Raw genomic sequence first — 20,778 nt, 5'->3', positions numbered from 1 at the left:
AAGATACGCCTTGGTTGACGCCAAACATGCTCTTGTACAAGGAAGAGGGGCAGCCGTGGTCTGGTTCCAGTATCCTTGAGTTCTACACGGAAACGAGCGAGCTCATCCATGACAGTTATAATCCTGAATTTATAGCAGAGATGCACAGAGACAGACCACGGCCTGTGGGTCGAGGGTGAAGAGCTTCGCATGTCGACCAAGGCAAGATTTGGAACACTCATCAAGACGAGCTGGTGGCAAGAAACAAGATTAGCAACCGTTTTTGGACAGTTTCTCAGGAGCATGAATGAAACACTGCTACAGGAATACCAACCCTCACCCCAGGCACCTGCTGACGTGGAGAATCGTGACTGAGCACCGGAATCTTCTTACGGTGCAGCACCTACGATCCTTGAAAGGGAGTTCAAGAGGGCCAGGCACTAGTCAAGATTCTACTGCGTCCTTCTGTGACATGAACAACCAAAACATTCTGCGCATCATATTCACATCTTGTCTACTGATGAAGGAATCGTCACGTGTCTCAAATGAGTCCGCTGTCTTGTGCTGCTCTATAGATGTATCTGATCTTCTCACTCTCATTGGAATTGAGAGCTGATAGAGAAAGTAGTGTACTTGTTGTCTCGAGTTGAAACGGGCCCGGGCCGGGCGTTTCTTCCGGGTCCCCCGGGCTGGTAAATCCCTAAGTTCAACATTTCCACTAGCCAGAAGTCAAAAATCTTGTATGCACAAAATATGTCATTCAGAAGACTTGCTCCTAGCGCCTCCTCCTTCCCATCATCTTCTTGAAAATCCGCGAGAGGCGCGAGTGTGTGACGATCAAGCTCGACAGAGGAAGCAGACGGCGGATCCTCACTGCATCTGGAATGGTCGCCAGCACAAGAACTCGTTGTCGGTGCCCTCGGAAAGTTTTCTGGAGCATCGTGGCGGGCTGGTCAAACTCCTTGGAATATTCCACAAGGCCAGGCGCCCGAGCAGCTGGATGAGCCTCGGCAAGGCTGAGATGAGGAGGAGGAGAGGGCTGGCCCGTCTCCTCGAGTACCTCGTGCAGGGTCGACCAACTCTCCTGGGGACTTCTTGCCGTCCACACGCCATGCAGCTCGTTCTCGTACCCTGCGCCTCCTCCCTCCGATCTCCTCCAGCCCGCCAGCAGCTCCTCGGGCTTCTTCACTCTCATGGCCCTCAGAGGGACGCTGGTCCTCACCCCAGCTGACCTGCAGAACCTGAGCAGTGAGAGCCTCGCGTCCCTGGCGAACTCCAGCAGCGGCATCCAGACCTCCTTCCCGTCCGGACGAGACTGAAGGACCCGAATCTTCCTCTCGGGATGATGCCGGTGAGGCACCAAGGGGCTCTCAGATCCCTTGGACGCGCATCGCCAGCACAGTCCCTCCCACTCAAAGCAGGGGCACATGCGCGCAAGGCCTTCGCTGCCTGCCGACTGAGCGACGGCTGACCAGCTCCTGTCGTCGGCATGCGCTAGACGCAAGAAGGCCTGGAGGGACAGTCTGACTTTGACACCTTTCTTGCGGACCTGCACGGCAGCTGGCTCTCCGTGGAGGTACAAGAGAGCTCCCCGCGTGACGAGCAGCTGCCACGACTTGTGCCGGAAGACGTAAGTTCGCACTTGACAGGGAGGGCCTTGGGTGACGTCAGCCCCGACGGTCTCCTCGAGGATCTCGTTGTCTCGCCAGACCTGCGCAAACATCCAAGTCAGGCAAGGGGCGAGAGCTTTCTCAGCAGACCATCAGGTTGGTATCAGCTTCGAGGATGCAGATTCGTCCTGCGTTCAAACGCGTCTCAGGCAGTCGATCTACCGGACTTGACCGGCTCACCCGTAGCCTCGCCGTCCTTGCTCGAGTTGTGAATGGTTGTCGTCATCCCATCCAGCCACATGAAACCCTTGACAGCCTCCTGGACCTGAACCTCGAGCCTGAGCCCTGGCACAGCTAGCAGCTGCGCGTCTTTCAGGTGCAGCATGCTGGGCATCTGACGGAGGAGCGACAAGCGGTGTTTGGCTTGCAACAAAAGAATCCTTGCGGCGTTGAGAAGCTTTGCAGAATCTCTTGACATCAGCTCAACCGTCAGCTCGTGGTGGATCAAGTCACTGCGCTCTATTGTTGCCTGCAGAAGTAACTTCACTTGTCAATTACGACAATGTTGGGAAAAGTACCAAATCTCGTAGTTTCATGTCATCCGCTATGTCCAACCCTTCCAGAGTGTCAAGGTACATGCTCTTGTCAACAAACTCGCAATTGTTTGCGAAGACAAGTCTGATGGTGACTCTGCTCGTCTCGCCCTCGACCGCCTCCTCTACATCCTCCTTTGACTCCACGGATGAGATGGATGAGATGGTGGAGGAGGCTGAGAACGGCCGGGAATCATCCTCCTCATCAAATTTTGACGGATTCTCCGTCGACAGCTCTAAGGTGACATCATCGACTTGTCTTTCGTCGCTCTCAACGTCGGGTGGTGAGTTGAGGTCGGAGGAGGTCGGGAGGAGGCTCAGGTGAAGGATAGATTCGCTGAAAGAAAGTTTGTGCTCGTACTCCCTTTCCTCCTCCTGTCTTGGACGCAACTCGAAGTGCAACGCCAAAGATGAGGGAGAGGTCGATGAGGGGAAGGGATCCACGACGTAGAGCTCACTGAAACTGAGATGAGTCTGCCGCCTGTTATGTCCGACGGCCTGGAGGGTCTGAGAGGCGAAGAAGTCCTGAAAGAGGAGCTCCTCCTCGTGTTTCAGCTCTACCAGCCTTGATTTCTCACTCATCCTCCCTCTCCTCCTCCTCCTGCTCAGCTTGTCCTCTTGCCCTCTCCTACTCCTCCCCTCGCAGTCAATTTCATGCTGGTCCTTTGATTTGACATTTCAAATAAAAAAAAGAAACAATACAGAGAGAGAGAGAGAAGAGAGGGCCAAGTGCCAGTGTGTTTATATGGTCCTTTCGGAGTCTCAGGCTCAGGCTCGTCGTCCCGACTCAGCATGACGAGTATGACTTTGAACAAATCACAGGCACTCATAGGCACGAAACATGACAGAAAAAGCTGCTAAACATCTTGATAACGTGAGAATACGAAGAATATACGATGGAAAATGACTAGAAAAAGCATCCATAGTCTGCCTTTACGAGAAAAACAACATACAGAATGGGCTCGACCTCTCCTCTCTCGTCGTCGCCTCTGCTCTCCCCTTCCCTCCTGCCCTCCGGCCTCTCCTCTGGTCCTCCTCCCTCCTCCCGTCCCGCCCTGACCTCGTAGATCTTGATCTCTCCCCCTGTCTCTCCTCCCTCCTCCCCCCCGACCCCGACCGCTATCCTCCCTCCCCTTCCTCCGCTGCACCCGCTCACCGCCTTCCCGTCTCCCGCTACCGCCGCCCCTCCCTTCCTCCTCAGCCCGCCTCCTACCTCCCACACCTGCCCGTACCCGTCGTCTCCTACGCTGACCAGCACCGTCTCTGACGCGCTCCCCTCTCCCCCCTGTACCACGCAAAGCCGCCCGCTTGACAGCCCTCCCTCGTTGTGCATCCCCGCTTCCTCCAGCGTTACCTCCACCGCCCCTTCCGTCTTGTCGATCTCCCAGATGCTCACCCTCCCGTCCTCTCCTACCGTCGCGATCCTCTGCGACCCTTCCTCCACCCCTGGTAGCGCTACCACGTCCAGTAGCCCTGCCCCTGCCCGTGTGCTCCTCGTCGCCTCGTAGAAGAAGCTCCCCCCTCCCGTCTGCGTGCTCCACACCCGTACACACCCGTCGTACGACACGCTCACCAGCAGCTCTCCCCCCATCACCGTCGCCATCCCTGATATCCACGACCTGTGTCCTCCTTCCCCGCCCCCGATCCGCCCCACCCTCCCCTTCTTCCCTGCCTCGTATACCACGATCATGTTCCCTCTCCTTGCCGTCCCTGCCACTGCCCCGTACACCCGCTTCCCGTACCCGCACGCCCTCGTCACTGCCCCGATGTCGCTCGCCTCCGATCCTCCTTCCCGCTTCTCCTCAAGCCCCTGCTCTCCCTTCGCGTCCCAGTCCTCCTTGCACCGTAGCTTCCCCCCTCCAGCCTCCACACCTTCACCCGCCCGTCTACCCCTCCCGTGATCAGCTCCTCTCCCCAGCTCTCTATGCAGCTGACTTCCCCTGCATGTCCCTGCTCTTCTGCCATGACCTCCATCCTCCCGTCTGCCCCTTCCCTCCACACGTGCAGCCTCCCGCTCTTGCTCGCTCCGACCAGCCCCCCCATCCACCAGCTTACGCACTCCCATCCCCTCCCGTCCCCTCCGATGATCCCTGTCTCCACCAGCGCCTCTCCCTCTGTTGCGGACCAATGCTGTACAATATTGTTATCGTGTTGCGATGGTCTGCTATTTTCTTTCAACTTATCTTGAGATCGATCCTTTAAGGTTTGTGCAGCAGGCTCATTCGCTCCTTCACTGGTTGTCGAGCCTTGGGGCAGAGCTGGTTTCTGAATATTCAGTTGGTTAGAGGTTTTGTCTCTTTCTTTCTTTGAGTTCAAATCATCTCCCGGTTGTAGCCTGGATTCGTCTTGCTCATATTGAATGTTCTGCCCTGCCGTGCTAGGTGCATCTTCATTGCGTTTTTCTGATGCACGTGCAGCAGGATTGTACTTATGTGTGAGAGGTTCTGAACGCGAGCTGTTTTATCAGTCGAAACTGGTCGTGCTGCACTTTCTTGATTGCTTTCAGAAAACGACGAGATAATTGGCGATTCACTAATTCCCATCGTGTTGGACTGAATGAAGGAGAATCATCCAACAAATGGCTCCAGGAAAAGAAATACCTTTGAGGAAGTGTTCTCTTCTACAGCCTTGTTCAACTCAGCTGTCCTTTGTTGAATCGCTGTTTCTTTCTTTTTCAAGATCAACTCTTTGTTCACTTCGGATCTTGGTGCCACCTTCGATTCAGAAATTCGGGGTGCAGCTCCTATGTATGCAATTCAAACAAATGGACACAATTTCATATTGGTGATAACCTTGAGCGATCGCTCTTTGTCGCTGCTCCTTGACGAATTGCTCGCTTCGCTTGTTTTGAACTTGAACTTTTTCTTCTAGAGTTTTCATATCCCTTTCTATCTCTTGGAGGCGAGATCGTATCAGATTGAGCTCACCAGCTGCTGATTCTCCCATGACCATGGTCTGAGCTTTGTCGCCTACACATTCTTTCACAAGAAGAATACAGTTGTGCATATCGTACTTCTACTATTCTTCCAGATTACCAACTCTGACTCCACATGACTCAGTCGCTCTGAAATGTCCGACTGACCGCGTAGGAGATTCTGCGAAGATTTATCTAGACATACGATCAGAAACAAAATCTGTGAAGTTCATCCAAAGAAGACACCATCTTCACTCTTCATCCTCTCTTTCATCAGTTGCTCCAGTTTCCGAACGCGGTCGAGCACGGAGAACTTGTCGTTCTTGCGCTCGTCGAGGATTTTCTCTTCAACACTTGATAAACGAAGATCTGCGGCAACATCAGCGGAAACAGGAGCATCAGAAGTCCTCATACCTAATTGTTTCGCGTTGTTTTGCAGTACGAAAATTGCATTTTCATCTTGCGATAGTTTTTCATGTACTGTATGGTATTCTATTCTGAAGTTGTTGATATGATGCTCGAGGAGCTTGACTTTTTCTGTCAGCAACGCTGAAGAACTGACATGCTGATGCATCAAATCCAGCTGAGAGTTGATACCGTTCACGTGACTCTGCAGAGCTACCATCTGTTCGACAATTTCTGACGACATCGCTGCATCCTTTGCTATTGTCGGACTTGTTGGCTCAGACCTCCTCAGGACGTGTATCCCTCCTCGACCGAACTTTCTCTCAAAGATATCTCTGCTGCTCCTTCTCTTCTCGTTCACTCGTTCTTCCCGGGGTCCCGTGACAAAGGAGCCAGTGACGTCCCTGTCTCCTCCTGCTCCTGCTCCTGCTCCTGCTCCTGCTCCTGCTGCTCCCATTCTAAGCACCCGAACCTCTGTCTCGTCCTCTGCCTTCCTATTCCTCAGTCTCAGCAGGGGGTATCGGGCTCCACCAGCTGCCTCCGCTAGGGTCATACCATCCTCCACCACTCTACCCCACCTGTCCTCCAGCACTTTCTCCCGCAAACTTCCAAACACGTCAGGCAGCCTCTTGCACAGTCTTTCCTTCAGGTGTCCTATAGTCTCCTCCTCCTGTCCCTCCTCTTGCGCCATCCGCCATCCCTCGTCGACTACACAAACCAGCATCGCGAAAGGATCAATGACCACATCCCCGCTACGACCCACTTACGGCTGCCAGCTCCGGCGCCAGCCCAGCTCCGGCGCAGCCGGGCCAGCTCGAGTCCCTGGCCGGGCCAGCTCCACCCAGACTCTCCACCTGATGGATCGTATGCCAGCCGTGCCAGTCAGATAGCGCCGAGTTAACAAAAACTCTCCTGTAAACCAAGACGACTCCTGAGGAGACCTTCCTAGCCGCAATTCTGGTTTCGTGTGCATTAAACTCGGCGGTCGGAAGTTGAGCAAAAACTGTCTTAGGGTTTGTTGCCACTGAGGTCGATATGATTTCTGCGTGACTCACTTTGGCACAGTACAAGTCTAACACATTGAAACTTGTGCTCCGTCACCACCAGCTCTGTGCCAGCTACAGGCCACTGGCTGGCCGCGCCGCAGTGGCCGCCCGGCGCCGGGCCAGCTAGCTCCACTGGGCCAGTGCCAGCTCTGCCAGACCCCTGCACGCCAACTGTGACTCGCTGGCCACTGTGCCGGGATTCGGATCAGCGGCTTCAGAGGAGCTCTCTAGACTGACTCGGCAGCATTATTCTGAGTCACTCCAAGTAAACATATCTCTGGCCCACTGTTGATACAATCCATCATAGTTATGAGCCTCGAGGCTCATAACCGATGGCTCGTGTAGTAGCGTTGGGATATCGTCAAGTGAAGGGTATTGACTATTGGCAAGTTGCTGTTTGCATTGGCCGGCTGTAGAATACGGTGTGACACCTGTCAGTGGAATACTTCTTGGGGGTCACGGAGGCTCTCTCAAGAAAAATTCATCAACGAAATATTGACAGATTTCGAGATAGATGAGAAAATGAAAGCCTGGACTCCTGGAACTACTACCAAACAAAAACTTAGTGATGATGAAGCATGATTACCTTCACAAAGGGGACCAACAACTGATAGGCAACTTTCACAAACTGATTACCTCTCGGTATTTACAAGACCAGACTTGGCCTACACAATCTCAAGACTCTCACTCACAACATCTGAGAGCACCCACCGTCACAAATTCAGTGGAAGGAAGCTATGAGAGTTCTCTATTATCTAAATCAGACAAAAAACATGGGAATAATTTTCAAACAAGCCGGAACTTGACACTCTTAGTTCAGCCGAATCTGAGTATTGTGCACCAAAGAATCCAGGAAAAAAGAGTTTGGCTAAACACATTGACATCAAGAGGTTTTTCCTAAGACGACTTGTGAAAGAGAGTACAATTAACGTACTCATGACAAAAACACTTGGACGCAACGGGCACGGTACCGTAGTACGGTACTCCATACCGACTATTCGATGGAATGACCAGAGGCTCTCTTCCTCTCTCTTCTCTCTCTTTCTTTCTTCTCTCCTCAGTCTCTGTTATCTTCCTATCCCTTACTCTACTTTATAAATACTCTTATCTCAGAAGTCAGGCAGGTTTGTAGGCTTGGCGGGTCAATGAGTTCAATAAAACTTAGTACTAGCTAGGCCAAACGAAGGGAAAACCGCTACTCCAACCAGCGGAAACAGACGAGCACGCAAACGATGAAAGCCAGGCCCCCGGTCCCCGGTACCGGGCTGGGCCGGGCCGGCGCGGCCGGGCCGGGCGGCGTCACCCGGCGGCCGGGCGTGCCTTTCCCCGGGCCCGGGCCCTGGGTCTTCAGATACCTGCAGCCCGCCTCAGGTTGAGGCACCCCACCCCACCCCACCCTTGTGATGCACCCCACCCCACCCATCATTCTGACTCTTTCACTGGAGAAAACATGACTATGGGGGTAGTGTCGTGGAGAGGAACGAAGGGGGTCATGTCCCTGCACGAGGGGGTGGTTTCTTTTTTTTCCCTCCCCTCCTCTATTAGGAGCGAAATTCGTGGGGTGCACTGTTGCAATGGGATTCGACCAGGAATTTAGGTGGGTGGGGTCATCACAATGTGGGGTGCTATGCTCCTTCCTGGTACAAATATCAAGGACCTTTTGTAGGTGGGGGTTGTTTCCCAAGGGGTTAGGTTAGAAATGAGGGCATGGTTGATGGGAAACAGAGGGTGAGGGTATATATGTAGGGGGTGGGGGTGTGGGTGGGTAGTGCGTCATCATGTCGTGGGCGGACGAGGCAGGAGATGGCGGGATGGAGGGGCACTTTTCGGCGGAGAGGATCGTGAGCCAGACAGCCGACGGAAGAGAGAAGGTCAAGATCATCACAGAAATCCGTAAGAACGATGATGGAGAGCGCGTCAAGGTCGAGCGCAAAGTCAAGGTGAGCGCTCATGCTGCAGGGTGGTTGGGGTGTGTGGAGTCTGGGTCCTGAGGTTCGCATGGCGGTGGGATGATCGAGAGATCGTAGAGTCAGCATCTTGATGGCGCTCTCCATGCTGAGATCCTCGGCAGTGCCGTTTTCTCATCAGCCTCTGCAGGTCACCAACAAGCTCATCAGAGTGAACAAGGCTGTGCGCGCTCGCCGGGAGTGGACTAAGTTCGGAGAATGTGAAGGCCAAGCGGTGACTCTAGGTCTTGACGGACAGCAGACGCTGACCTCGATGCTATGCACAGCATGGTTTCAAAGAGACTGGTGTGGTCAACATATCCGAGCAGGTCATGTTCGAGCTGGCAGGCATGGACGAGGTAGCGTTGGCTGCTCCTCCTACAGTGCAGGTTGCTGACCGACTCTCTCAGGGCCAGAAGCCACAGGAGCCTGCCAAGGGTGTGGGCGCGCTCTTGAACATGGACACCTTCTCTGCCCTCCGCCACCTCCGCAATCGTGTTGCCAGTGGAGAACTCACCGATGAACAGGTGCTTCCACTGCGCCATTGAGGGTGTGTGCTGACCGTCCTGCTGCAGTATCATGCCGAGAAGGCCAAGCTGCTCGGCAAGAAGGTCTCTGCTGTGGAAACGGAGCCAGCGGAAGAGAAGAAGGATGGGCCCCAGGGCTACGTGCCCCCCCACATGCGCAACCGTGACGGCTTCGGAGGGCCTCAGGAGGAAGAGAAGGCCACGCTGAGGGTCACCAACGTGAGCACAGATGCAACCAGAGAAGACATGCACGAGCTCTTCAAGCAGTTCGGCCCCATCGCTCGCGTTTCTGTCCCGACCGATCGCGCGACCGGCGAGGGCCGCGGATTTGCATTTATTGATTTCTACAATCGAGAAGATGCTCAGGTGAGGGAGGAGCTTGTGAGCTGCTCTCGGTTGTGAGCTGACCTCTCCATCAGCGAGCGATCAACGCCCTCAATGGAACTGGTTTCGATTCGCTCATTCTTAATGTTGACTGGGCTCGTCCCTCTGCTGACGGGGAGCGAGGAGGAGGAGGAGGAGGAGGAGGAGGAGGAGGTGGTGGTGGTGGTGGAGGCAGAGAGGACCGGAGGGACAGGGACAGGGACGGGCCTCCACGTGGAAGGAGGGATGATGACGATGGTTCTGGCCGAAGGTCTGGCTTCAGGAGTATGGCCGACTCGCATGCCGGCAGGTAAGACTAGGCGCCTGCCTGCATTTGTGGTTGGCTCTTTCTTCTCGCTTTACTCACTATGCTCGCAGATTCGGCGAGAAGAGCATGTCACGCGCTGACACAGGCCCATGGCGTTAGGCTGACATGACTTCATGCTGGACAGTTTTGCCTGTCGGCGTCGGAATGCTGAGAGATGGTTTGAGGAATAAATGTCGCCGAAACAAGTGTAGACTGGTTGTGAGAGCAGTAGCTTTGTTGTGAATCACCCGATATGAACTGTTTCCCCTCGAGCCCCTGACACCTCATAATCTCTCACCTCTGATCCAAGGCTCCTGTGAACCATCTCGTGTCAGTTCATGCATTTAGCTCGCTGCCAGCTACACCGAAGCTCTTTTTCTGATCTCTTCTCTTCTCCTCTCCTCTCCTCTCCTCTCCTCTGTTGTGCTCTGCTCTGCTCTGCTCTCTTGTTCTCCTTGTCTTCTTCACCTGTCTCCTACACCATATCTGATCCCCCCCCCCCACTTCCCCTTCCCTTCCCTTCTCTCATAATAACACTTCGGGATCGCCAATCTGTAGTTCTCTCCGAGACCACCACCCGGTGGTAGCATGGGAATTTGGAGGGGTGAAATAGGAGTGCGATGACGACGATGGGCGAGCACCAGGTGCAATGGAGGGGATGGGGACGAGAAGGGAAGAGGAGAGGGAGGAGGGATGGAAGAGGAGAGACCGGGGAGAGAGCGGAGAGGGGGACGGGGATGATGAGGAAAGGAGGAACAAGCAAGAGAGGCAAGGAAGGAGACGAGGAAAACCATTCATTGCTTGGTGTAAACGAGTGATCTCCCTGCCAGGCCGCATGGAAGTGAAGGGTGGATCATCGAGTGGGTTGGAAGCATTAAAGGACTCAGAATATCGATGGGAAAGCATGTGAAAGTTCCTCGTCCTCGTTGAGCTGGCACACTAAGACTTTGATGTGCAGCAATGTCACGCGATCTGCGATTTCTTCGGAAGCTTTGGCTTCTTTGTGCAGTTTGTTCTCGCTGTGCTTTCATTCTCAGCTTTGATAGGTGATACATGATACTGATGATTCTGATGGATAACGATGACGATGATGGAGATGATGGAGATGGAGATGATGACGATGACGATGACAAAGACAAAGACGATGTTACTGATGTTCTTGATGCTGTTCGAGTTGCTGGTGGTTTTAGTGGTGATGATGGCTACTTCTACTGCTGGCCTATCATCATGATCAGAGTGTGGTTGTTGTTTGTTCTCGCTTGACAACTCGGCCAGTGAAAAGGAATCAAGAGAATCCGCGAAGGCCCATGAAGGTCTTTCAGTATGACGTGGCAAAGAACGGCCTGGGCGCTTGCACAGTTCACTTCATGAACATCTTCATAGCGATGCAGGTGATGCAGCTCGAAGGCAGCTGAGCCCTGAGGCCTCTTGCTCTCTAGTTCGCAGGCAAGGAGGACCCTTGTCCCTGGTACTTCATCCAGATCCTTTTCGACACCACCGTCATCGTTTACGCCAACTTTGTTGTCCTGCGCTGGCTGGAGAAGGTGGTACATTCTCACTTTGCGACGGATGTCAGCAGTGGTGAGTTGCCTGTACCTGGTTGTCTCGCCTGATGATGCTCAAGGCGACTACGGCGACCCTCCCCAGGCAGCCGGCGGCTCTGACCCTGTTTCTTGTGACCTCCTTGCAGATCACTCGATGGTTCCATCAGCTCGGCGTGTGGCTGACGGTTGTTGTTGTGTGCAAGATAGGGATCACCTCCGTCGAGTACGTCTTCAAGAACCCACTGGTCCGCAGCTCCGTTCCTCCCTCCTCTCTCTTCCCTCATCCTCATCTCCTCTTCTCCTCCTCTGATCCTCTTGCCAGGCTGAGTTCGGCGCCATCATCCTGGCGCCTCTCTGCTTCAACCCACATCTCGAGCTCTTTATCGTCGTCGTCTTCCTTCCCCTCATTCTCAACGCCTTCCAGGTCCTCTCACCAGCCCCTCCCTCTCGACTCTTCCTGACCCTTGCCAGCAGTTCTGGATCATGGACTCGTACCTCATGTACAGCAACGAGTTGCACGCCAAGATCCCGTCCAACGGCCTCAGTACCTCCTTCATAGGCAGCAACTACGGCAGCAACTCCATGACCCTCCACTGAAGCAGCTGCCTAGCTGGCAGGGAGCAGCTCGGGAGACATGGGAAGGGGGGCGGAAAGTAAAGACGTCTAGAGCAATTATTGATATTTATTGAGTGAAAGTTGTTGGTACTATCGGATCTGCTGGAGCCACAGCTGTAAGATGCGTCGAGAGGGCTGAGGCAGAGCCTGCGGGATGTTGGCGACTCCGCGAGCCCGCGCAGGTTCCCCATCGCTGCTGGACGAGTCGTCGTCACTGACGTCAAACCCTCGTTGACGCCCCTGCTGGGCCCTCGGCAGCGAGTTGAGCCACATGCGAGCGATGCGCGCGGTCACGGCGTTGACTTGAAACATGTTCTCCCTACGGTCGTCCTCCGAGCTCGAGTCCTCGCTCGAGATGTCCTCGACTGGCGCTCGTCGCGGTTGGGTGCCACTTCTTCCGCGCAGGTTGCTCAGCCACAGCCTCGCAATGACCTGCGTCTGCGTGGAAGGAGCAGCTCTCGGCCTGTCGTTGTCGTCTTCCGAACTAGATTCGTCGCTGCTGATGTCTAGCCGGCCCTCGCCCTGCTGCTCTCCTCTTGCTGCTTGCTCCGCGCGGATCTGAGCAAGCCAGCGCCTGGCGATGTCTAAAGCAGCACGTGAGCTCGAAGAGAGAGGTGGATGCTGAGGAGGAGAGGAGGCAGAAGGAGAGGGCAGGGGAGTGAGGAGGAGGCAACACTCACTCTTGGTGGAGTTGGAGATGGGCTTCTGCTGCCCCTCGTCGTCGTCTGTTGAGCTCTGATCGGAGTCAGATGAGATGTCTGGTCTCGAGATTCCTTTCTCGGGTAAGCCCAGCTGCGATCGAGTCCTTGCGACCCAGGCTCGCACGACCGCCTACAAGGCAGACAGACATCAGGGTCAGGCATTGCATGTCAGCTTCCATTACCTTTGCCGCATCGTCGAGTGTAGCTGGTGGGCCGTCGTCAGACTCGCTCGATCCCTCATCGCTGCTGACGTCATACTCCCGATCTCTACCTTGGTCTTGTCCTTGCCCTCCAGCCCCACTGCCTTCGCTCTGTCCATCTCCGTACCCACCACCTTCAGGCAGGCTGCCACGGAGCTGTTCTATCAGCCAGGATCGGTTGGCGTTGAGGAACTTGTGCTTGAAGGATTCGGACGTGATGTCGGCATCTTTCGCAGCTGGCTTGCTCAGGTCAGGGAGGGTGAGCTCCTTGGGTGGCATCTCTTTGATCGGGTACTCGTCCACAGGGGGCTTGACCTTCCAGAGGAATCTCACGCCGAACCTCTTGCAGAAGTACTGCACGATCTGATGACACAAACGTCAGAAACTTCCAAGACACGAACATTCAAGACGTACCCAAATCATACACAGCACAATGAGGACCACGAAGGTCGTCATCTTGTCTCCGAAGGGATTGTGATAGTTCCGAGATATGATCTCCAGGCTGAACATGATCAGCAAGGACCCCATGGCGCCCATGCCTATGGTAAAGTAATATTGCGATGAGAAGCAGTTCAGATCTAGGTTCTGCAGCGACTCATGTATGCTCGCATCCTCGCTCCTCTCGTAACTTCTCCATCGCTGGGAGCGTCGCAAGAATCTGTGACGGCAATACTTCATGTAGTCGAGGATCTTCCAGCCGTGAAACAACTCATTGGATGAGAGGACCAGAGTATCTATGAAGAGGCGGAAGGGAATCACGAAGATGGAGAAGAGGACGTAGAACACAAAGTCTGTGGTACGAAGACCATAATGAGATCCTGCCTGCAGGCCGACTCCATCTGCCCACCATAAGAAGAGAATGATGAAGGGGTAGAACAGCAGGACCACGAGCTCTGCGGAGTAATTGGACAGCATCATAATGATGTTTTCAGCTGGAGAGAAGGTCTCGAACTCAACTTCGTTGAAGAGCTCGTCCTCAAAATCTTCGTCTCCCTCCTCCAGATCGTCCTCACGATCTCGCTTCTCTTGATAGCGTTTCATCACAGAAGCGAGATAGTTGATCAACTCCTTGGCGTTCTGTATTCCAGGATAGATGTAGATTCTCAGACACACTTTGTACAACAACTGGAAGATGAAAACTTGCATGAAGTCAAGGAATGTAGCAGCCCCGAGGGTTGATATGATCTCTATCAGGTGATACGCAACTGCCATGGGCTGAACAAGCAGAAGGTCTCCGAGGATGTTATTCAAGAAGTTCTGGAAGAATATGAAGAACACGGGCATGGCAAGGAGAGACTCGTAGAGGTGAGCCTTGAAGAAGTCAGAGAAGGAGTATTCCAGCACCACCGTATTCACCAATACCGAGATGATGACTGAGAAGATGAACTGAGTTCGGTACCACCTGTTCACCTTTCGCTTCCATAGGCCGTCAGTATTCTTGTCGTCAAGGCTCTTCGGGTCATACAAGAACATAGACTTGGCGTCTTCTTTCCCCGGCACGAAGGCAAATGCTGTGACGACACTGAGGTACACGCCCAGGGTCATGAGCGCCACGCCCAGCCTTCCTTGCTCGACTTGTTGGCTGGCTGTAATACCCAGCAGGGAGGCGACACTTGTTCTGGAGCTCTCCGACCACTTGCTTCCGGTCCCGAAGTTGGTGTACAACTCGTTGATGTTGCCGAACACCGGGTAAGCGAGTGAACGAAACAGGCCGTGAATGAAGCCAAAGACTACCAGGACGGGGAACAGCCCAGCAAACAATCCCCAGATTGGCAATAGGATGTTCGACAAATACTGCGTGAGGTGCAGTCGTGGCGGATTGCTCAACCTTGTAAAAATCCTTTGGAATGCCCAGAACACCATAAAAAATATCAAACAAGCAATTCCAACGAGCAGGAACAAGACTATGTAAACTTCTGGATCAAACGAAAATCCGTTCAACAAGCTCAGGTAGTCCAAGCCCCTGTAGTCAACATTCAGACTGTAGTCGCGCACCACGGTATTATTCTGGACTTTTGCAGTGTAATCATCAAAAGAGATGGTGGCAGAGATTATTCGCTTCTCGCTCTTGGATCTTTGATAATAGTTGATTTGAAGGTTCACAGACCTCGGCACTCCACTAAGCTTCTCTTTATCGCTCACAATGAACGACCCGGGCTCGACTGTAACCGGTACCATCTTTGAAGAGCTCTCCATGTTCACAAAGAAGTTCAGCCCCTCTTGCATCTTGTCGCCCGCATAAGCGGCAGAGTATCTCGAGTAAGGATAGGGATCCCTGCTGATGAAGAACAGCTGCTCTCCTACTTTCTGCTCGAACCATCTCTCGACTGTCGACACTTTGTCTATCTCTTCCTCATACGCGCACTGAATGCTCCATTGACAACTGTCCATAGAAGACTCAATATCAATGGGGCTCGGAGCCCCGAAGGGATCCCACTGGTTCACCCATTTTGTCTGGTTGTATGGGATCAGATTGCATTGGTCGTAAGACTCCAACAACAAGAAGAGAGGGATGTGAGAGTCGAACCCTCTGCAGCTGCTGAAGTAAGGGAGAAACGGCAGCAAATAATGTGTCAAATCAACGTTGTTCGTTGACGGCCAGATAATGTTTGCTCCTAGATATGCACCGGCGACAGTTCCTGTATCGGAGAACTGCTGAGGGATGAGGGGTATACTTTTGTTGTCTCCAGCAAAATCAACCAGAGGCTGCATCTCATTCACGAAGCGAACTGACACCACCTCATTTCCTCTAGCATCTTTGCTATTGGTAACCTGGACGGTGGGTGGAACCACGTTGAGAGGTGGAGCAATCGTGTTGCTCCGTGCAAGCAGGATGTAGAATTGTTCTGGCACATTCGAATTCAATGAAGCTCGGCTGGGGACAAGGGCCTCGAACTTTGCTGTATCTCGGAAAGAAGTGTAATTCTTGTTTTCGATGTAGAGTCCATGAAGAATTTCGATATCAAACCTTATATAAGTATCCCGGAGACACAAAACATGAAACGACATTATCCCATGTTTGTCGACTGCGCTGTTGCCAAACCAAGTTCCAGTATATCCAGGTCGAACTTCTTGTAGTTTCATTCCAGTCGTTTGATTAAAGATGTGCATAACAAGTTGATAATGCTCGCCGTATTGCATATCGATAGGCAAATATCTCCAATCGAATGACGCTTTGACTACCGTCATTGCCTGTCCTTTGTAGAAATTGGTATTGACTGCATACTCATTCTGCAACAAGTCAGCAAAGACATAGTTTGCGTCTTGCAGCCCCTGTTGCACGCATAGCAAGTAATCAGTCAGGCCCTTCACTGTCTTGGAGCACTTGTAGCTGAGAAGGCATTCATCAAAGAGGTCGTCATAATATGGAGACACATAGCAAATTCTTGATACTCCATTGGGATCTTTGAAGCAATCATATACTGTTGTAGCAAGCGGAGCTGACGTGGTACCAACTGGACATTGAGTAGATTGTGGTTGGGAAGAAATGCTGCCTTTGGGGCAATAATAGCCTACATCACATCTATATCTTTTCCTTTGAGTGTATCCTGTTCCTGCTGGACAACCAAATCCTTCTTCACAGAGAAGATTGAATTGAGTGGAAGGGGTAGTACCAAAGTCGCAATAATAGCCGGCAGGGCAGAGTTGTTCAAACTGATTGCTGGAATTGGTTCCTGCTCCGCAAACGTAGCCCTCAGGGCATGGTGAGGCGAGCCGCAGGGAGGACATTCCATCCACCGGGCAAACTACTCCTGCTGGGCACGGCTCACACAGATCTCCGCTAGGGACGGTGGATTGCCGGGACCATTTTCCTTGTGCGCATGAAAAACATGCAATCTGTGAATCACTGGTCCTGTAGAGCCCCGAGGGACAGGGAGCTGGTATCTCCACCCCATCAGTTTCACATGAGTAACCGGCAGGGCAGAGTAAACAATTGACGGATCCAACATTCGCGCTGTATGTTCCTGGAAGGCAAGAGACATCGTTGACCTGCAAAACCGTCAGCACCATCCGTTCGTTGAGGTATCAATGTAAGCATTCATATGAGGACTCAACAATTCAAAGGGTCAAAACATGAAATCGTATGAAGACTCAAAAAGCAAGTGTATGAGGTCAAAGCAAGCACTCACCATTCCAGCACGCATAGAATAATGACCTGAGTAAGGAAGTCATCAACAAGTGAATCAAAGTTTCAGTTGATTACCGCGTCTTGCCGGAGTAGGTGACGAAGATGCAGCTGGACAGAAGGTTCCTGGTGGACAGGCAGCCGTCCCTCTTGGCGAAGACGTGGCATCCTCGCAGTATGTTCCCTCGGCACAGGGCTGAGGAGTGTTCAAGTTGCCAATCACAGTCTTGTTGGTTGATACGCCACTGAGGCAGTAAGTTCCAGGAGAACATTTGATCGGTCTTGTCGGTATATCTGAACTGGCGTTGGATGTCGTCGTTCCCTCGTTACAATAATATCCAGGCGGACACTGCTTCGACCAAATGGCCATTCCTTCAACATCACATACGTAGCCTGCTGGACAGACAAGTGGAGAAGTCATGGAGGCGTCCGGGCAAAGAGATCCTATCGGGCATGGCGTGCAAGTGCTTTGGCCGAACAGGTTGTTCCAAGTCCCAGGAAGGCAGTCCTTTGGTGAGACGTTTCCAACCCCCTGGCAGAAAGTCCCTGGAGGACAATTCTGAATCAGCCCCGGTGAATATTGAGGGCAATGAAAGCCGCTGGGACAAGGGCCCTGGCCATGCGGACCCTCTGATCCAGCATTGCAGTAGTAACCCGGGTAGCATGGCTGCGGAGTTGAGAAGTTCATCAATTCTGATATTGGTGTTTTTACACCAAAGGTGCAGTAGAATCCAGCTGGGCAAGGCCGAGGTCGATAAACGGTTGCAGCACTTGTCAGATTTGCCGTCAGAGTTCCTTCCAAACAAAAATATCCCGGCGGACATGGTTTCACTGGAATGCGCAAGCCAGGTGTATCACAGATGTAGCCCGAGATGCATTTTACGCCCTCTTCAATGAGACCGGATTCTGGGCAAAATCTTCCAAGCGTGCAGGGATTACACTGAACCTTCCCAGCATCCGGTTGATAGGTGCCAACTGGACAGAGCGTATAGTTGCGGCTTCCTTCTTCCGGACAGTATGCTCCTTGAGGACATGGCAATATTTCATTTTCAGGGCAGTATGAACCTTTTGGGCACACGGTGTATGTGAACAGCATCCTGCTGTTTGTAATCTGTGCTTCCGAAAGCAAAACCTCAAAAGGGACTGAGCCTGGAGATTGGAAGGGACTGTAACAAATGAGTAACTGCTCGGTCACAAAAGTAGCCTTGGTCCTGACAGCTCCAAACTGACATTCCAAAGTTGAGGTGTTTCGAAAGCCTTGTCCCTGAGCAAAAATCAGATCTCCCCCGAATGTAAGGCCGCTGTTGGGATAGATGGCAAATAGAAACGTTTCTTCCAGAAATTCGAAGAAAACATTTTCACCTTCCAGATCTTGATCATTCCGAGTAAGAAAGAATCTCGTTATTCCTAGCGGGTGTAATGGGACTGCGCAGCGCAGCAGACTTGAAGTCAAGCTGACCGCATTCACGGTGTAGCTCATATCTCCGAAAACACATTTGAGAGGAAACGGTTTCTCGTTGCCTTGATTTGGGTCTATCGACACGTATGTTGTGGTCTGAATTGAGTTCGCAGCCGTCGAAGGACTGAGTCCTACTATACTGACTGATTTGAAGTACGTGAATTGAATTTCACTGCTGCTGTGGTCAATCCCATTGTTGGAAACAGAGAGGGAAAAAGTTCCCATGGTGATTGAATATGGTGTGAAACAACTTATCCTATTCCTGTCTATGAAATAAGCCTTTGTGCTCTCCATTCCAATCTGGCACGAAAGGGTTGGCACATCTCTAAATTCGGTGCCCTCAACGGTGATACTTGTGCCGCCTTGTTGTAGGCCATGGCTGGGAATGGCTGCGAAAATTTGTAGATCATTCACGAACTCGAACAGTGCACGTCCTTCGTAATCAAGTCCATTGTTTGAAATTTGGATTGAAGTGACATGGGTACCTTTTTCAGACCTAACAGGATACGGTGGGGTAATGCAGATCATTTCTGTCGATGTCAGGAAAACTCTAGTGATGGTTTCTACAGTTCCAAACTTGCATGACAGCATGAAACCTTGAACAAAGTTGACGCCCATCACATGGATTCTTGAGTTTCCACTTTGTCTTGCAAAAGTTGGAAAGATTGAAATTATCTCAATAGATTTCTGGAATTCAAAGAGAGCGCCAGCAGAGAAGAAGTCTTGTAGATTCCCAGAAAGTTTTATTTCTACCAACCCCGGCATATCACTCTTTGGCGTTACACAATGACCAGATCGTGCCGAATCAATCTTCATGCCCGTTACAGCATTCCCAAAGATGCACTTTGAATCAGAAGAGACTACGTCTGTGGCAAACACAAGCCTAATCACAGTCCCCCCCTTCAAAGGACCAGACATAGGAAAAATATCTAAGATGATGAAATTCTGGTATAGATATTCTAATGTATTGCTGTAATCCACTCCATTGAATGAAATTTGCATTTGTACAAAGTGTGCTTGTGAGTCGAAGGCGATCGGGGCACGACAAGTCATGAATCGCGAGTCAAGAATCGTTGCTCGTGCTGTGACGTGCCCAAAGCGACAGATCAAGTCGCGACCCAACCCAAGAGAATCTCCGAACACGGTTACTTGATTACCACCTTCAATCCTTCCGCTGGATGGGCTTATGGAGTGGATGATTGGTACAGTTGCGTACTCAAACAGGGAGGCGTTCGTGGCCTCCAGTTCAAGACCTAGAGAATACGACAGCGACAATATTCCTTCCACAGACGCTGGGGATGTGCAAAGGATCGATGTTGAGCTGATTGCGATTGATTGTACTGGTACCCTTCCAAAGTAACAGAACTTTGCATGAATTTCTTCATTAGTGCTGTTGATATATACAGGAGTTCCTCCCCCCAAGGTTCCAATCGTGGGATAAACATGATAGTTCCTGACTATTGGAACAAACTCGACAGTATTCGGAGAGCTGGACCAATCAAAACCATTGTTCGAAATAAAAAGTGTCACAATGCCTGGTTCGATTGGAATGCCAGTAAAGCATAAAATGCTAGTCGTGCTCAGGAACAAAGCATCAATTCTTTGGGATTCTCCAAACTTACAGTACAAAGAGTCTACCTGTCTAAATCCTTGTCCAGCAATTATAACATTGCTTCCAGCATTCATGTATGCAATAGTTGGGCTGATGGAGAGGATGTTTATGGTTGGCAATGCTTGCAGATAGGCTACGTGTTCGGGGAATCCATTGTTACAAGACACTAGAGTTCTTATGGAACCCTCTGTATTTAAGGAAGGAGTAACACAGAATGAAGAGCCCTCACTGAAAACAACTGGAGTAGTCATGTTCCCAAAGACACAGAAGCAGTCTGAGTTGACCATCAATTCCATCTTAGCTTTGATGTAGACCCTTGTGCCTCCGGATGACCCTATCACTGTAGGAGCCACATCAAAGATAGGTTCACTTGAAGCGTATGCGAACGGTATACTCGAATTCCAGGAACTTCCATCCATATACAGAAAGAGTTGAACCACTTTTTCATGGGATGAAGGCGGTGCCAGGCATGTCAACATTGAGTTCGACATCACGGTTGCAGCAGATAGCGTGTCCTCGAATCTACAATTGATATTGTCGAGTGCCTGTAAGTTCCTCACTATCACCTGTACTTTGATTTGGCCAGTCAGTGATGACAAGCTTGGCTTGGCCAATAATATTCGCGGGCTTGGCAATACCTGAAACAACATTCCCTTTGACCAATGAAACAAGTCATTCGTGGCATGAATCGTTACATTCTGAATTCTTAGCCTTGGCAAGTAGCACAATACTGTGGAGCTTGACATGAAAACCGTATTAGGGAGTTGATATTGGGAAATTTTGCATGACAAAGCATCTCCATCTTCAAAGTTTTTTCCAATTATCGTAATT

General features: G+C 51.8%; 4 protein-coding genes across 4 annotated transcripts; 2 read left to right on the top strand and 2 right to left on the bottom strand.

Annotated features, from left to right (window-relative positions):
- Positions 1–754: 754 nt before the first annotated feature.
- Positions 755–6,225, bottom strand: GUITHDRAFT_146776 (hypothetical protein; the record flags this gene model as incomplete). Its single annotated transcript, XM_005821942.1, has 11 exons — positions 755–1,690; positions 1,740–1,777; positions 1,830–2,118; positions 2,168–2,845; positions 3,243–4,016; positions 4,055–4,312; positions 4,783–4,896; positions 5,110–5,151; positions 5,218–5,291; positions 5,343–5,465; positions 5,511–6,225. 11 exons carry the CDS (start codon positions 6,223–6,225, stop codon positions 755–757), a joined length of 4,041 nt encoding a protein of 1,346 aa, XP_005821999.1.
- Positions 6,226–8,325: 2,100 nt separating this feature from the next.
- Positions 8,326–9,810, top strand: GUITHDRAFT_166091 (translation initiation factor 3, subunit G; the record flags this gene model as incomplete). Its single annotated transcript, XM_005821941.1, has 7 exons — positions 8,326–8,487; positions 8,645–8,728; positions 8,781–8,852; positions 8,904–9,020; positions 9,069–9,386; positions 9,440–9,693; positions 9,762–9,810. 7 exons carry the CDS (start codon positions 8,326–8,328, stop codon positions 9,808–9,810), a joined length of 1,056 nt encoding a protein of 351 aa, XP_005821998.1.
- Positions 9,811–10,301: 491 nt separating this feature from the next.
- Positions 10,302–11,945, top strand: GUITHDRAFT_155592 (hypothetical protein). The gene is made up of 9 exons (XM_005821940.1): positions 10,302–10,334; positions 10,521–10,596; positions 10,649–10,736; positions 10,966–11,081; positions 11,130–11,271; positions 11,315–11,337; positions 11,381–11,479; positions 11,557–11,658; positions 11,709–11,945. The coding sequence occupies exons 2-9, from the start codon at positions 10,585–10,587 to the stop codon at positions 11,829–11,831; spliced, it is 705 nt and encodes a 234-aa protein (XP_005821997.1). The 5' UTR covers positions 10,302–10,334; positions 10,521–10,584; the 3' UTR covers positions 11,832–11,945.
- On the bottom strand, positions 11,940–20,438 carry GUITHDRAFT_146773 (hypothetical protein; the record flags this gene model as incomplete). The annotated part of the gene is made up of 7 exons (XM_005821939.1): positions 11,940–12,433; positions 12,530–12,680; positions 12,733–13,113; positions 13,165–16,740; positions 16,881–16,906; positions 16,955–19,588; positions 19,958–20,438. The coding sequence occupies 7 exons, from the start codon at positions 20,436–20,438 to the stop codon at positions 11,940–11,942; spliced, it is 7,743 nt and encodes a 2,580-aa protein (XP_005821996.1).
- Positions 20,439–20,778: the final 340 nt, after the last annotated feature.

The sequence above is a fragment of the Guillardia theta genome (genome assembly GCF_000315625.1).
Source record: "Guillardia theta CCMP2712 unplaced genomic scaffold GUITHscaffold_134, whole genome shotgun sequence".
Classification (NCBI taxonomy): domain Eukaryota; class Cryptophyceae; order Pyrenomonadales; family Geminigeraceae; genus Guillardia; species Guillardia theta.
Note: the sequence above shows the minus strand (reverse complement) of the source record. Positions and strands in the feature narration are given on the sequence as shown.